Source organism: Amphibalanus amphitrite, unplaced genomic scaffold (assembly GCF_019059575.1).
Source record: "Amphibalanus amphitrite isolate SeventyFive unplaced genomic scaffold, NRLGWU_Aamphi_draft 001426F_arrow, whole genome shotgun sequence".
In the NCBI taxonomy this organism is placed as follows: Eukaryota; Metazoa; Arthropoda; class Thecostraca; order Balanomorpha; family Balanidae; genus Amphibalanus; species Amphibalanus amphitrite.
This window is the reverse complement of record NW_024882919.1, coordinates 3,948-18,088: the sequence shown is the minus strand read 5'-3', so window position 1 is coordinate 18,088 and position 14,141 is coordinate 3,948. Positions and strand designations below refer to the sequence as shown.

Here is a 14,141-nt window from a genome sequence, read left to right as displayed (position 1 = left end):
GTACACATGCTATTTAAAGCCGGTAAAACGTTTCGTTTAAAAATGTAAAGGCCCGAAGTTCGAACAGAAAATTTCATTTTTCTATCATCCTGTAACTAATGATTAAGTTACATGATAATGCAATAATATGACGCTGATGACAAACCAATCCACTTTATGCCGAAAGTATACATCACTGGACGACTTCCTACGTTTTACGGCCCCTCTCCTTGTGCCGCTCCGTCCGGATATAAGCCCAGGCCAAGAAGTCGCGTTTCATATCGTCCAACTGGAAAAATATCGGGTTCATGCTGGCCAGTCGAGCTCTGGACTCCATGTCTTCAGCTCTCTGAAAGCAACAGTGGCATTTGTTTCACATGGTTCACGATGACTGCATGAATTGACCGCATCCAGGAAACGTCCGTTTTCGGCCATCGTAACGGAACTGCTGATCAGAAAAACGCGGTGACATTTCGCCTCCTTGCCATACATAAGTGCATGATTGAATGACGGGTTTCCATCAAGTCGTCATATTTCAATGTCATGTTACCGTTGCTAGCGAAATGCAGAACATTGGTCAACATTGTTCCTGTTGTAGCGGCAAAGGAAGAATGATCAAATGTACGGACCATTGTTCGAGCGAAGGTCATGGTCGGCCTAAACCAACCGTCTATGTTCAAATACTAAACAGTGGTGCTCTCTGCACCGATTGCGACTTTTTCCAAAGTGACAGGCATTGATGGATTGAATCTTGCAAGTCTAGCTGTGGTATCCATGGTATTAGCATAAAAAGCTGGTTCGGGGCTAGGACGTGACATCATTTGGTACCGAATTATGGCCACCAAGGCCATGTCTTTTAGGCCCTGACGCTCGGGAGCTGGCCAATTTTCACAACGGTCATCCAGAGAACGTTTGGCATGGGAACCAACTTCTAGTAGTGGGCAAGTAGAGGTGGCAAACGTCAAACAGGTAGGACTTTCTGTCACCCAAACCAGCCAATGAATAGGCCCCTACACCCCAGGCACCACCCAACCGATGATAGGGAAGGACCCGGGCCCGAAACCAATCTCATGCAGTGATAATTGTGATTTAGAACGATGTCACGTAGTATAATACTCGGATCCGTGCTCTTTGTTACCGGTGATGAGCCATTACGGTGAAAAGTGGCGGCTAATCGTGACTTGATAAACGGCCGGGCCCCAGCCGTCTGAGATAAGTCGCCGCCCGGTTAAATGTCCCGGGGATCCCGCCTTCTGTGGTGGACGGGAGAAAGCTGGCACCCGGTAGCGATGATTTAACACAGCGGGCGGGCGGACAGGCGGCGGTCACAGACCCCTGCTGAGCCCCCCCCCCCCCCCCTCCCTACTCCCCTCCCTCCCCCTGCCCTTCTGGTGACTGTCCCTGCGCCACCGGTTCCGGGCGGCGGGCGGGTCGGACCCGGACTGGCCATGGGCGAGACGGAGGGCTTCTGCAGGTTTGATATACACGTACATACATAGACCAACGGACCTGAACTGTCGGCTGGGATTCTGGGACATTTTCGTCTCTATCAAAGACTTACAGCTCAAGCATTGACCATTTCGCTACTTTTGCGTGAATAACAGTTTGTTACGAATAGACGGTTGTGATTGTGAAGATACGATGACGGTATATTTCAGCCCTACAGTGAACATATTAACTGTCGATTAGCTCTAGTGTCACCCTTTACACTATACCGGTGTGCTCACCTTCCTTATCCCAGCGTTCCTGCGCCGCACCTGATCCAGCCGCTGCTCGGGGGTGAGCGTCTCCTGATCGACCCTCTTCTGGAGCTCCCGACGCCGCTCCTCTCTGTCAGGAGGAACCAGGGGCCGTGAACGCTACTGTTATCCCTGGAGAGTCGTGGGCACGGGTCACACGGCCAGGGTAACAGGCGCATGACATACGCGGATACGGAACTGGTAACAGTAGCTACCGGCTGGGGCTTAACTCCCGTCGACTGCTCTGTTCCTAACCATGAGTCGCACATTCGCCCAAGGTCTGATCTGAAGGGCAATCAGCAGTTTCACTTCGTGGCGTCTTTATACGAAAACACTGGTCATGTTTTACGGGCTGGCCTCGAACCCTTCAAACTCCCAGACGGCGATATAGAATTGTGCAACTACGATACGCAGTTGTTTAACTACGACCGAGCAAGTGTTAATACCAGTGTGACAGCCGGAACCAAATAAGTTTATCGATGCTTAGAAAACGTCTAGAATAAGTTTACAATTTATTCATATGACGTATAAAGCTCCGAAGGCCTCAGCCCTCCTGGATTGCGACTGGGTCGGGTTTATCGTGATGCTACACGATGTTAAAAAGGTCACATGGCATAAGCGACAAACCCAACCATATATGTTGTCTCACAGTTTGGTCAGGCGTCGCTCCACCTCCAGCTGCCGCTCCAGCAGGATCTCCATCCTCCTGGGAGGTCTCCCGCCGGTCATTGGCACGTCAGGACGCCTGACGGGGACGTCAGACATCACTGACGGTAAGCAACGTCAGACTGACGGTAGAGCAGCGTCAGACTGACGGTAGAACGACACCAGAGTGACGGTAGAACGACGTCAAACTGACGGTAGAACGACGTCAGACTGACGTTAGAGCAGCGTCAGACTGACGGTACAGCGGCGTCGGACGAATGGATCATCGACGTCAGACTGACGAGTGACGACCTAGCGGGGTCAGCTTGATGACCCAATGACGTCGGACTGACGTAGAGCCCACTGACGGACGGGTCTGTGGTGCATCTGTGGGGTCACACACGGGACAGGGTGAGGTAGCTACCTGCGGCGGCGGAGAGTTACCGTTAGAGGAGGGGAGCTGGCGCACAAGAGGTATAAAATGGGTCAGTTTCGGGTCCGCAATGTGACGGCCCGCTAGCCATCGGTGCCGGCCGGTAGAGAGCTGCCGTTCCGCCCTGACCGGCGGCCAGCCACGCAGTTGAACATTGCGAAACGCACTGCACCTGCACCTATCGCGGCACGTCGCTGCACTCTGCGGGCGAACGGTGCCAACGGCCAAAACGGTGCCAAGTGACGCGGCGCTAAACGCGCAAAACACTATGATTACAAGGCACTTAGGAGTGCGGCCAAGCGCTTCTGAATAAACAGGGCGCGTGACCTGACTAATGTAAGTACAGCAAGGAGGGTTTCTTGACGTCCAAATGACTGATCGCTTTGCGCAATATACGCTACCGAACTTATGAATACCTACAAGCCCAATGCCCTCAAGTAAATATGACGGGACCCCTCCTTGATGCTATGCAAACCAACAGCTACCCAACGCACCGTCTCTCGGTACCCAACCAACCAACCAACCAACCCACCTTAACCCCTCTGGTAACCAGTCCCACACCACCTGTCACCGACACTCGTATATACCTACTTACCCCACCCGGGTCCGTCTCTGGTCGGTAACTGCGCCGCCGTCCGCTGGGCGGCGCTGCGGTCGCCCTGCTAGCCGATCGATGTATAGATTATCGGAGGCGGCGTTTGCACGTGAGGGAGTCCGGACTCCGGACCGTGAGGGTGTACGGACTCGTGAGTTGTCCAGGCCAGCCTGACGAACTCAGAGTTGGGCTCGGCGACTCGGCACACTACGGACAGACCGCGGCGCTAACAAGTAGACACTTTGGGCTGACCGGTGAACGGTAGGCTGACCGATGAACAGCCGATCGGCGAACATCATACAAACCGCTGAGCAGTAAATTACTGAGTGGCATGGGGCAGATCGAAGAATAGGTATACCGTTGAGTAGTAGGTTAACTACAGGCATGCCACTAAGCAGCAGGCAAACGACTGAACATTACCTACGCTTGTATCGAACTTGTGTTCGCACGAAGCTACATCAGCTAATGCTGTGTTTAACAGGATCGTGACTGCAGGACAGTTCACCGGTCACTAGGGTGTGCCATGCTGGTCCGTTGGCCACAGCCAAACCTGCCGACGGGTGAACACGTCCGTCAAAGGTGTGTAGGTAAACGGTCGGTCGACGTTCAGGGGCCTACCCCGCTAGTTAGTCATCACCGAGGCTCGGTCGGTCTTTCGGTCACGGTAACGCTCGAGTTCGCTCCCATCCATCGGTTGCAGAGGTCAGGTCGGTCGGGCCCTCGGTCAGAGGCTCGGTCGGTGGTCCCGACGATCACAGATGCTCGGTCGGTCGGCCCGTGGGTTACACCGTACCCCTTCGGTCAAGGTAACGCTCGTTGGGGTCCATCCACCGGTTAGAGGCCAAGTCGTTCGGTCCGTCGATCTCACGTATCCCGTCGGTCACGGTGACGGTCGCTGGGCCGTCCGCCGGCGGCCGTCGCGAAATGGCCCGGCAGATGGCTGAGCGGTGCCACCACTCAAGGCCGCCAGGTCGTTAGCAGACGCGATGAAGCGAAACGGCGCCCGACGCCGAACACCCCAACTGCATCCCGGCACGGATTCAAACGACATTCTACGCAGCGACGCAGGCGGTAACCGAAGGTTTGTTGTCAATAGTTAAAACACTATTCTTTAGAATTGTGTTTTTCTATTGAAAAACAAATCTGAGTTCCCTGACAATTTGGCAAAAGCTGCCTGAGATCAGTACAACTTGATGCTCTTGAAAACGGCTGGTCCAAATATTCTGATTTTTTTCAGGATTTCTAGTGGGCCAGGTGATCTACGTTCTGGTATGGGTCTCCCCTCCGCGGACCATCTGGTGCACGTGCCACGTGACTTTAAAAATTCCCGTGTTAAGCCAATGGGGAAAATGAAAAAATGCGTTCCACGGCAGATTGCTCGAAAACGATCCAAACGACCCCCCATTTTCTTACATGCAGATCAACCACCATTCGGTGCACTACCCATGGGTATGTCGCAAAGTGGCCGGAAAAGTCCAGAACCACGTGCCACGTGCCGTTGAAAATGACCCTGCACACCGGAAATTGGGACTTTTGGTCATTTCGGCGCACCCATGATGCATACTATGGCGTGGGTGACCAAACAATGGGTGTCAGCCGGTCGGCAACTGTTTAAGGTGTCGTCCAGTGGGCCAAAGTGGTAGTTTCAAACTTTTGGGATCCACCACTCTGGGGATTCTTTTTGACAATATACTTACGTTTCTTGGCGCAATGTTCATTCCACCCAGCCGGTCGTCAATGCGTTAGATGACCCAAATGACGATTGACCTGAAGGAAGTTGGGGGCGAGGAACACGCACGTGCCATCCGTTTTTTACTCGGGCGCTTTCATCTAGGAGATTTTTGCAGATACGTCAATGCGTTAGATGACCCAAATGACGATTGACCTGAAGGAAGTTGGGGGCGAGGAACACGCACGTGCCATCCGTTTTTTAATCGGGCGCTTTCATCTAGGAGATTTTTGCAGATATCTTTTTGATTTGTGAAAATGACCAGCCTAGCGGTATGCCAGCCGCTGATAAATTATTATCTTGCTGCGGCCGGGCGCTTATTTGCGGTGTTTGCGTTTGGCGGCTGGCGGGCGACTTTTAGTCGTTTTCGGTTAGCAGTTAGCGTCGGTGCGGTGCGGGCGGTTTTATTTTTTTCGGCGTTTCGGCGTTTTTTTCTGTGTGGTTTGCGGCGGTCGGGTGATTTTTTGCCGTTTGCGTTGGCTTTTCGGGCGTGCGTTTTACACGTTTTGCGGTGTTTACGTTTTGCGGCGGGCGGGCGTTTGTTTATTTTTTGCGACGTTTGCGTTGGCGTTTCGGGCGTGTGTTTTGCGCGTTTTGCGGTGTTTGCGTTTTCCGGCGGGCGGGCGTTTTTCACAATTCAAAGTCCAAACCTTCGGGCCACAGCGCTCCTCGAAAAGCGCTGCCCTCGAGTATCGGTTGGAATCACATACTAGCAGACCGAATTAAATACCTCACGAGCAGCTTAGGGTGTGTGTGCGAGCCGTACGCCCTTTCAGACCGTGATGCAACCTGCCTCTACTACAGGTCAACTACCAACGCGCTAATCAGCTCGGTCCTTTACAGCCCTGGATGAAAATATGATTAACCTAAGGTGGCAGTCGCAAATATTGCCGCAGACACGCCGCAGATAGCCAGTTTCGAACAAGCAGCGAGTGAGCACGCGCATATCCCACCATCCCAAAACAAATCGAAGCTTGATTACAAAGATATATTGGTTAAAGTGACATAAAAACCGGTCAAAGAAATCCAGAATCTACGTGCTTTGTACGTTCCAAGAATTCTGGTGATGCATATCCCAATAGAATCGTGTCGAGCTATATGCACAGTGCGACACCACGCTAAAACAGACGTCACCGCGCCGATCGCCTCGGCGCAACGTAAACCAACAAGCCGCGTGGATAAAATCGACAGCGGAGAGATACAGCGAGGGAGAAAAAGCAGTAGCGCCGGCACGCGCCCACACTCGGTCACACGCCCCCACCACGGCGGCCGGTGGTGTACAGGGCCACGGCGAGCCACCCGCTGGTGACCGGACACCGCGCTCGGCCGCCGCGACCACACACAGACGGCACTGGACGGTCCGCCGCCGGGCCGTCCTCAACAAACGCACAGACAGCCGCGCCAGGAATGACTTTATACAATGAACGCCGACAGACGCGGCGCGCTCTCCACACTCACGTCACCCACTGATGCCACCGGTGTGATGTCATTCACGTCAGTCTCTGGCAGTCACATCACTGCCGCCCCACGGCGCGGCGCTCAGGCCGACAGCGGGTCGGCTACGGTCGGCTGCTCGGGGTGCCCGTTGGCTGAGATCAGGGCGGCCTTCCCGGCGAGCTGATCGGACTCGGCGACCGACTGGCCGTTATCAGCCGCCGGTACCTCCATCTCCTCGTCACTGCTCTCCTCGTGGACAATGGGCACGCCCTTACGGAACTGACGGCGCGTTACCTCACCGTCCTTCATCTCCAGCTCGATGACTTCCTCGCCGTCCTCCTCCTCAGCCGGCGGGTCGCCGCTACCCGCCACGAAATTGGCGATCGCCTCCAGCGTCTCCGCGTCGGCGTCGGCGGCCGGCTGCGAGCGTCGCTGCCGACGAGCCTGGTCGCGCTGGTGGGCGCGCAGCGCGGCGCGTCCGTGCATCCGCAGGTGGCGCTGCAGCCGTTCCTCGTCTCCGCACTGGGCGCGGCACACGTGACACTGGCCGGGCTCCAGGTCACGGGTCAGCTGCTCCCACTGCTGGATCTCGCGCTGCTGTTCAGAGGCGGCCACCTCTGGCGGAGGCTCACGCAGACGGTGCACCAGAAGTAGATGTTTCAGCAGCGACGGTTTGGTCGAGTAGCACTGGCCACACTCGGGACACTGGTGCTGGCTGCCCTGCCGGTGCAGTGCCACGTGAGCCACGAAGTCGGCGCGCACGTCCGTCTGTAAACCGCAGCAGACGCACCGGTAGCCGGCCTGCTGCTGCTGTGGCGCCGCCGGCTGCTCCTCGATCGGCGAGCGCGACCGTTTGACGCGACTGAGGCGCGGCGGGCCGTCCTCGCCGGCCGGCCGCGGCCGCTTGGTGCCGCCCTTGCCGCCGCGTCCGCCGTTGCGCCGCCGCCGGCCCTCAGAGGCATCCTCGCTCACCGAGGAATTCTCGCTGTCCAGGTCGTGCAGGCTGGTGATACCCGGCAGCGGCCCGGCCACCCGACGGATCAGCGCCTTCTTACTGGCCATCTGACTCAGCGGAACATCATCATCGTCATCGTCATCCATGGCCGGTGCGTCGCCGGCCGCCGGCGGCTGCGGGGGCTTGGGCCGCGCCGGTCGGCCCTGCGCGGCGCCGCGGTGCTTGGCGAAGTTGTGTCGGAGCAGGTCACTCAGCGCAGCGAACTGCAGCTGACAGTAGGGACATGTGAAGTCGCGCAGGTCGTGCTCCGTCTCCAGATGTAGCTGTAACGCGTCACGACTGCCCAGTTTGGCATAACAGAGGCCGCACCGATCGCTGCCAATCTCAGCGGCATGCTCAGCGATATGATTCTTGAGCAGCTCCTGCGACTCAAAGGCAGAAGTGCAGAGCAGGCAGAGCGGCACACCCTCCTGGATATGGGCACGTAGGTGCTCCGTGTGCGCGGCCTTACGACGGAACTCGGCCTGGCATACCGGGCACCGGTGCATCACCACCGGCTTACGGCCCGGCTCTTGCTTTATCTTAGGCAACGGCACCGGCAGCGCGTCGGCAGGGCGCGACACTGCCTGCTTGGTGGCGGTCACCGGGGCCTGGACCGGCGCCACCGGCGCTGGCGGCGGCGGCGGCGGGGGCGGCGGCGTGGGCGCCGGCGGCGGCGAGGGCGCCATCGACGAATACTCGTGCTGCGATTCCAACGCAGCAATCTGAAACTCTGGGTGTTTCTGGGCGAGATGGTCCGAGAGTAGCTCTTTGCGCCCGTAGTCGACGCCACACTCAGGACACCTGAACACGAAGCGAATCTGCTCGAGCACGCGATCACCGTGCTTCTTGGAGGCCAGGTGATCACGCAGCGTCTTCGGATGGTTGAAGGTGGCGGCACAGAACGGACACTTGAGAATGGGCATGTAGGGCGTATCGCCGTGCATAGTCTCACCATTGTGCTTCACGTTGACGTGGCTGTTGAAGCCGTTGATGGACTCAAAAGCCAGCGGACACTTGCGACACTTGTAGAGTTTCTGGACGTGCGTCTGCAGCATGTGCAGCTTGACGTCACCCACCTCGATCAGGCAGACGGAGCAGCAGATTTTGAGGTCGCGGGTCAGGTGCAGGCAGCCGGCTACTACATGACGCCGGTAGTCATCGTACGAGCCCAACACCTTGAAACCGCACTCGGGGCACACGTAAGGGTAGGGGAACAGGTTGGGCTTGTGCAGGCCGTGGTGCGCCAGCAGAGCACACTCGGACGGGCAGGGCTGAGCGCACTCGGGACAGCGCGGGGGTACGGCCTCCAGGGCCTCCGAGCTGGACGGGCAGATGTGCGCCCGTAGGGTGTCCGTGTTGCATAGCGTGTTGCACATAGGGCAGCTGATGTCTTGGGGCCTGCCGGAGGACACACAGAGATCGAGCGCGTGTCAGGTGGAGCCACGGAGAGCTCAAACTCAGGTATCAGCATTGGCAGTGGTTGCACACCCATGTGGCTGACCGAGAGCTGGGCACTGTGGTATATTGAGCTCTGCTGTTACTTCCGGTTCAATACTCGCATGAAAAAGGACATATACATCATTGTCCTTCAAATAGCTTTATCACCATACATTCTCGATAATAACTGCTCATGATATCCACGTGAAAAGCCACGGTGTCTTTATGAAGCCTCACCAACCAAGCCTTCTGTGCACAACTCAGCCCCGTCCCCCTCCGGCCTCCACCCTAACCGCTCCTTACTTTCGCTCTGGCTCAGCGTGCACCATCTGCACTAGCCGCGGCGGCCCGGTGATGAGGCGGGCGCCGAGCGACGGCAGCACGCGAGTCGGAGAGCTCAGCTCGGCGGCGCTCAGCGCCGAGATATCCACCGACTCGGGGTCCAGTGACGACGCTTCCAGACCGTGACTGTCCAGGTGCTCTGTGAGTGGCACACAAACAGGCGTCATCGTTAGAGTCATGTCATCGGTACGGCATGTCAACACAACCAGCCGGGTTTCAGGTCCGGATACTCAAATGGAGTTGAGTGATTCAGTTATTGTTTATTAGGGCTTTAAGGCGCGTCGACTACGGTGGTCATTTTGCAGTTGAGGATTCAACGTAGTTCTGAATGTCCTTGGAATCAACACACATGCGATGATGGTTTTAACGACATAGCTGTCCCAGAGCGTCGGTTAATATGCTGTCGGCGCGGAATAAATGACAACCCGTAGAGCACCGGTACCCGCCACTCACCGATAAATCGACACTTGTTGTAGAAGATGCACGTTTTGTCAGTTATTTTACACTTGAAGGCGATCTCCATGGTGCGTCGGTTCTTGTGTAGTGCCAGACTGGAGGGCAGCACGAACCTGCGGCACGGCAGACCAATACATTTATAGGGACTATTGCAAACACCACAGAACATAACACATCAATCCTAAACCAAACCCGGTGCCAATAACGGCGTTCACAGCCCACAGGCAATGCGTTTATCATTTCCAGACAGCTGGCCCGCATTTTTCACCAGCAGCCGAAATAAAGCAGCTGCTGCCGGCAACGAGCCACTTTTGATAAAACTCCTCGGTCGGCCACAGCCGGCACGTTTACAGAGCCACCAATGAGGGGGCGCTGCCGAGTCGCCCGCTAGCGCCCGGCCTAAGTCCCGTCAGTCACACAGCATCGAATCCACCATTCAACGGCTTACACGTTAGCCTTATAAAGTCGTTCTTTTTTAGGGAAAGGGAACCAAAAAGCGACAGCCACTTGTGTTAAACGTAAGTTATGAGCCCATGAATCATTATGAATCTTTAAAAGCGGCATGATCCGCTTGCCGCAATTTTCACCACCGCGAATATGTTATTCGCCCCGTGTTACAAATTAGCGTCCTCAATGACAAAAAACGCTTGAATCCCACATAAATGTTTAAACCCCATACAAAACCCTATCAGCAGCTATCTGCCCTTCCTCGCCATCCGGTGAAATACCAGTACCAGGGACAGGTACCGCTCTTAATAACAAAACTAAATTTTACGGTCGAAAGCAGATAGAAAACAGCTATATCAGCCATACAAATACTTCTTATGGGCCATCGCCAGCCACAGAGTCAGCAATTTCCGATCTAAGCCGGCGGATTTCGTCAACCCCCACCTGTAAACCTTCGCACAGGCGGCTTAGGAGCAGGGCATTTCGGCAATCCCCACCTGTAAACCTTCGCACAGGCGGCTTAGGAGCAGGGCTGCACTCTGCAGCCGATGGATTTTCGGCGACTCCGACTCCGGCTTCCAAAAATCGACTCCGACTCCGACTCTCACTCCAGCTCCGACTCCGGACATCTCTCTTAAACTCCACGTCACGATAGTAAATATAGTCGGTTTAGCTTTTGCCTCGCTTGAAATTCGCACATTTCTCCGCCTTACACAGCAATTAATTTATACTTCATAATTTAACATCCTCATCTAAAAACAGGTTCTGGCGCAGCCACCGTTTTATGCTTCTCACGCTCAAAACACTCATCCAGACTAAAAGCACGACCTAGCTTCGAAAAAAGCATAGATAACGAAAGTAAGATTCTCCAACAAACAGGCCGAACCGAATACGACTTTAAGCCATGCAATGTCGACTCTAATAAGCGGAGTTGGTAATAATTTGGCGATTCCCACTCCGACTCCGGGCAAAACTATCAACACCTACCGACTCTGACTCCTAAGCCTTGCTCAGGATTAGGATTGACTCACCGTTCGCCGCACTGTTCGCACATAAAGCCCTCTCGCGGCAGCGGCAGCTGCAGCTTGTTGGGCAGCCGGGCGATGTCCGTAGTGGAGCGCCGGCCGGCCAGCACCGCATTCAGCATCTCGGTGCGGTTCAGCGGGATCACCGGCACCGGCTCGGCCGGCGGCGGGGGCGGCGGCGGCTCCTCAGAGTCCGCCATAGTGAGGACGGCGGGGTCCGGCGGGCTGACCTGGTCGGGCGGCAGTACCGAGATGGCGGCCGGCTCCGTCACCGGCTCCGCCACCTCCACCTGAGGCGCCGGGTCCTCGGCAGCGGGCGGCGCCGGGTCCTCGGCAGCGGGCGGCGCCGGCTGCTCATCGGCCACCTGCTCCACTTTACCGGGCTGGGTCTCGGTGGCCGGCTGGGCTGCGCTGTCAGCTGGGGGATCCTGCTCCATAGGAGTAGCGGTGGCCTCCTGATTAGGGGCAGGAGCTGGGTTCTGGGCTGTGGTAGACTCAGGCTCAGCTGCAGCCTCTTCAGTCAGGTTGGCTGCCTGAGCTGAAGAGCCGATCTCCTGCATTAGCAAAAGGAGGACCAAAACATAAGCATCAGTGATCTTTATGGCACTAATAATTAGGACAACTGACAAGTGTCATAAGGAAGGACAGACACTCTGCCATGCGAAGAAAAAATGTTAAGTTACCTGGGCCAAAACATGTCACATATGGTTCTTCCTTTGCATGGCAGCACTGTCGACTCATGAAGACACATTTACTCCATATTACCAAGCCAGAAGCCATGCAACTTGCAAGTTGTCAGTAATCCAGTATATGCCACTGCTGCCTCAGCCCATTCATCTATTCACCTCATTCTTACTACCAAATGTCAGTTCATGAGCTTCAAATGTATATGCAAGAAGGGAATGAGACATGATAAGAACTAGAAATCTACAAGTCCCAAACTAGTCATGTTACCAGGGAGGTTAGTAAGTGTACTGTTGGCTGTCAGAGCCATACCTGGGAAGAAGCAGGGCCACTCTCATCTCCACCTTCAGCTGGTTCTACTGCCATCTTTTCTGGAGATGACATCACCTGAAAAATGCAGACAGAAGAAATTACAAAACAAATTGAATGAAGTACGCTGGTCATCACTCAGCAGAGCCAAATTTGAGCCACTTCAGGTTCAGGCTTGAGAGTTCAGAGATCATGTGGGAATGCATGTTGATTCAGTGGCCAGTTGCATCCTTTTGCATTGACACAACCTGTTCAGCTTTCACTACTTGTGATAAGTTGGATTGGAAATCAACAATCAAAGCCAGGTCACAATCAGTCAGTCGTGCAACTAGCAGTTAACAATTTGTAGCATATCCAAAAACTTAGCACCAAGAGTTTGCACCCACTTACACAGAGGAACTGTATGAATTTAATTCATAAAGCTAGCTGAAAGTAAAAAAAATCCTAACTAGCATCAAGTTACACCAAAAAGTTCATACAACAAGTTGATAAGTAAGGGCAATAAAAAGGAATGACTATCAAGTAGGCAACATCAATAAAGGTCACAAAACTACTCTTTGAAGATTGCATTGGTTAAAAAAATAATCCCAAGACATCCAGAATATGTACATAAGTATCAGTGGGTATGTATTTGATAATTTAATTCATAATTCATCTCGTTTTAGCGCTTCGTACAGTGCAACGGCCAACGCTAACGCTGACGCCGCGTGAGAATCAAACAGCGCCATTTTGGCCGCAGACGCCGCCGTTGAACGCCGCCACGCGACGACGCACGCGATTTATTGACATCCCTGTCCTGTGATAGAACCGATGGAACTATGAAAATCACCACTTGTAATCGCTTTATGTGAGAAGTACATGGGCCAACAAAAACAGCCAGTCTCAACAGTTCGTTCCACGGACAAGTCGGCTGGGAATCGCGAAGGGCGACCGCCATACTAAAGGCAAGTTCTCCCATTCTCATGGATAAAAAGGCATAACTCACTGGTCTGCTTTAAATACTGATTATGAAAGAAGATATGTTATGCTTACCTTCTCTAAATAGTCAATCCACGGAACAGCAAACAAGCCTTCCAAAGATCCCCAAAGCGTCTTCGGCACACCACCGCCACCTAGCAGCGTAAAATTTCGTTTTCCACGTCTCTGCGATATCTTCGGGAAATGCTGCTAGGTGGCAGCACTTGCCTGGAACATTTCAGCTTGTAGTGACATCTCTTGGGAAGAACAGAAACTAGGCTGGGGAAGTCAGCTGACACCGTGAAGCTGTTGCTGATTGCTGATTGGCTACATTCTGACTCACAACTCCGAGTGACACGGAGTGAGAACAGTCATATGCTTTTCGGCTCCGCTTCCGCGATCTTTCCCTAGAGATCTTTCTTGAATCTTTCATCTTTCCACTCCGCTCCGCCCCCTCTCCGTTCGCGGTGGCGCTATAGAGGGAGAATGGATCATTAGAGGCAGGGGGCGTGTTTTTATTGACATTGAGTATACTAAGGAAGGGTGTGAAGTGTGAACTGTGAAGAAGCTGAGACTTCAAGTTCGGTTTGTGAGCACAGAACAGGTCAAGGTAGGTAAATAGCAAAATATATTTTTTTTCCTGGGCCGATGTGACATCAACGTGTCGGTGCTGGGTGCAGGGCGTGCGGGGAACATTTTTTTTTGGCATTGGCTGTGCTTCACTTTACCTGACACAGACTGAGACTGAAACAGCTTTGGGTAGGTATTAGTTCATGTGACAGTAATAAACTAGTGATCTGCTCTAGGTATGTAAATACCATTTGTCTAGATCTAGTGGTCACCTTTGAAGTGTATTTTTCCAAATGTTAAGTCATCCACTGACCACTTCCTCTCTCTGCCAACAGACAATACCATGGAGGATGCCATCTC

General features: G+C 54.2%; 2 protein-coding genes across 2 annotated transcripts; both read right to left on the bottom strand.

Moving 5' to 3' along the window:
• Positions 1 to 147: 147 nt before the first annotated feature.
• Positions 148 to 2,536, bottom strand: LOC122372980. Its single transcript, XM_043350692.1, has 3 exons — positions 2,368 to 2,536; positions 1,707 to 1,809; positions 148 to 328 (listed from the first exon to the last, which is right to left on the bottom strand). The coding sequence occupies exons 1-3, from the start codon at positions 2,481 to 2,483 to the stop codon at positions 188 to 190; spliced, it is 360 nt and encodes a 119-aa protein (XP_043206627.1). The 5' UTR covers positions 2,484 to 2,536; the 3' UTR covers positions 148 to 187.
• A 3,558-nt stretch (positions 2,537 to 6,094) lies between these two features.
• Positions 6,095 to 13,461, bottom strand: LOC122372979 (zinc finger protein 687b-like). Its single transcript, XM_043350691.1, has 6 exons — positions 13,287 to 13,461; positions 12,258 to 12,332; positions 11,268 to 11,815; positions 9,787 to 9,902; positions 9,295 to 9,472; positions 6,095 to 8,952 (listed from the first exon to the last, which is right to left on the bottom strand). Exons 2-6 carry the CDS (start codon positions 12,327 to 12,329, stop codon positions 6,660 to 6,662), a joined length of 3,207 nt encoding a protein of 1,068 aa, XP_043206626.1. The 5' UTR covers positions 12,330 to 12,332; positions 13,287 to 13,461; the 3' UTR covers positions 6,095 to 6,659.
• Positions 13,462 to 14,141: the final 680 nt, after the last annotated feature.

Coding starts and splice junctions, on each gene's coding strand:
- LOC122372980 (XM_043350692.1), bottom strand. CDS start 2,483: ATGTCTGACGTCCCCGTCAGGCGTCCTGACGTGCCAATGACCGGCGGG. Junction 1,810..2,367: donor GAGCGACGCCTGACCAAACT/GTGAGACAACAT, acceptor TCCTCCTGACAG/AGAGGAGCGGCGTCGGGAGC. Junction 329..1,706: donor GGAACGCTGGGATAAGGAAG/GTGAGCACACCG, acceptor TGTTGCTTTCAG/AGAGCTGAAGACATGGAGTC.
- LOC122372979 (XM_043350691.1), bottom strand. CDS start 12,329: ATGTCATCTCCAGAAAAGATGGCAGTAGAACCAGCTGAAGGTGGAGAT. Junction 9,903..11,267: donor TGCGAACAGTGCGGCGAACG/GTGAGTCAATCC, acceptor GCCGTGCCGCAG/GTTCGTGCTGCCCTCCAGTC. Junction 8,953..9,294: donor CACGCTGAGCCAGAGCGAAA/GTAAGGAGCGGT, acceptor GTCCTCCGGCAG/GCCCCAAGACATCAGCTGCC.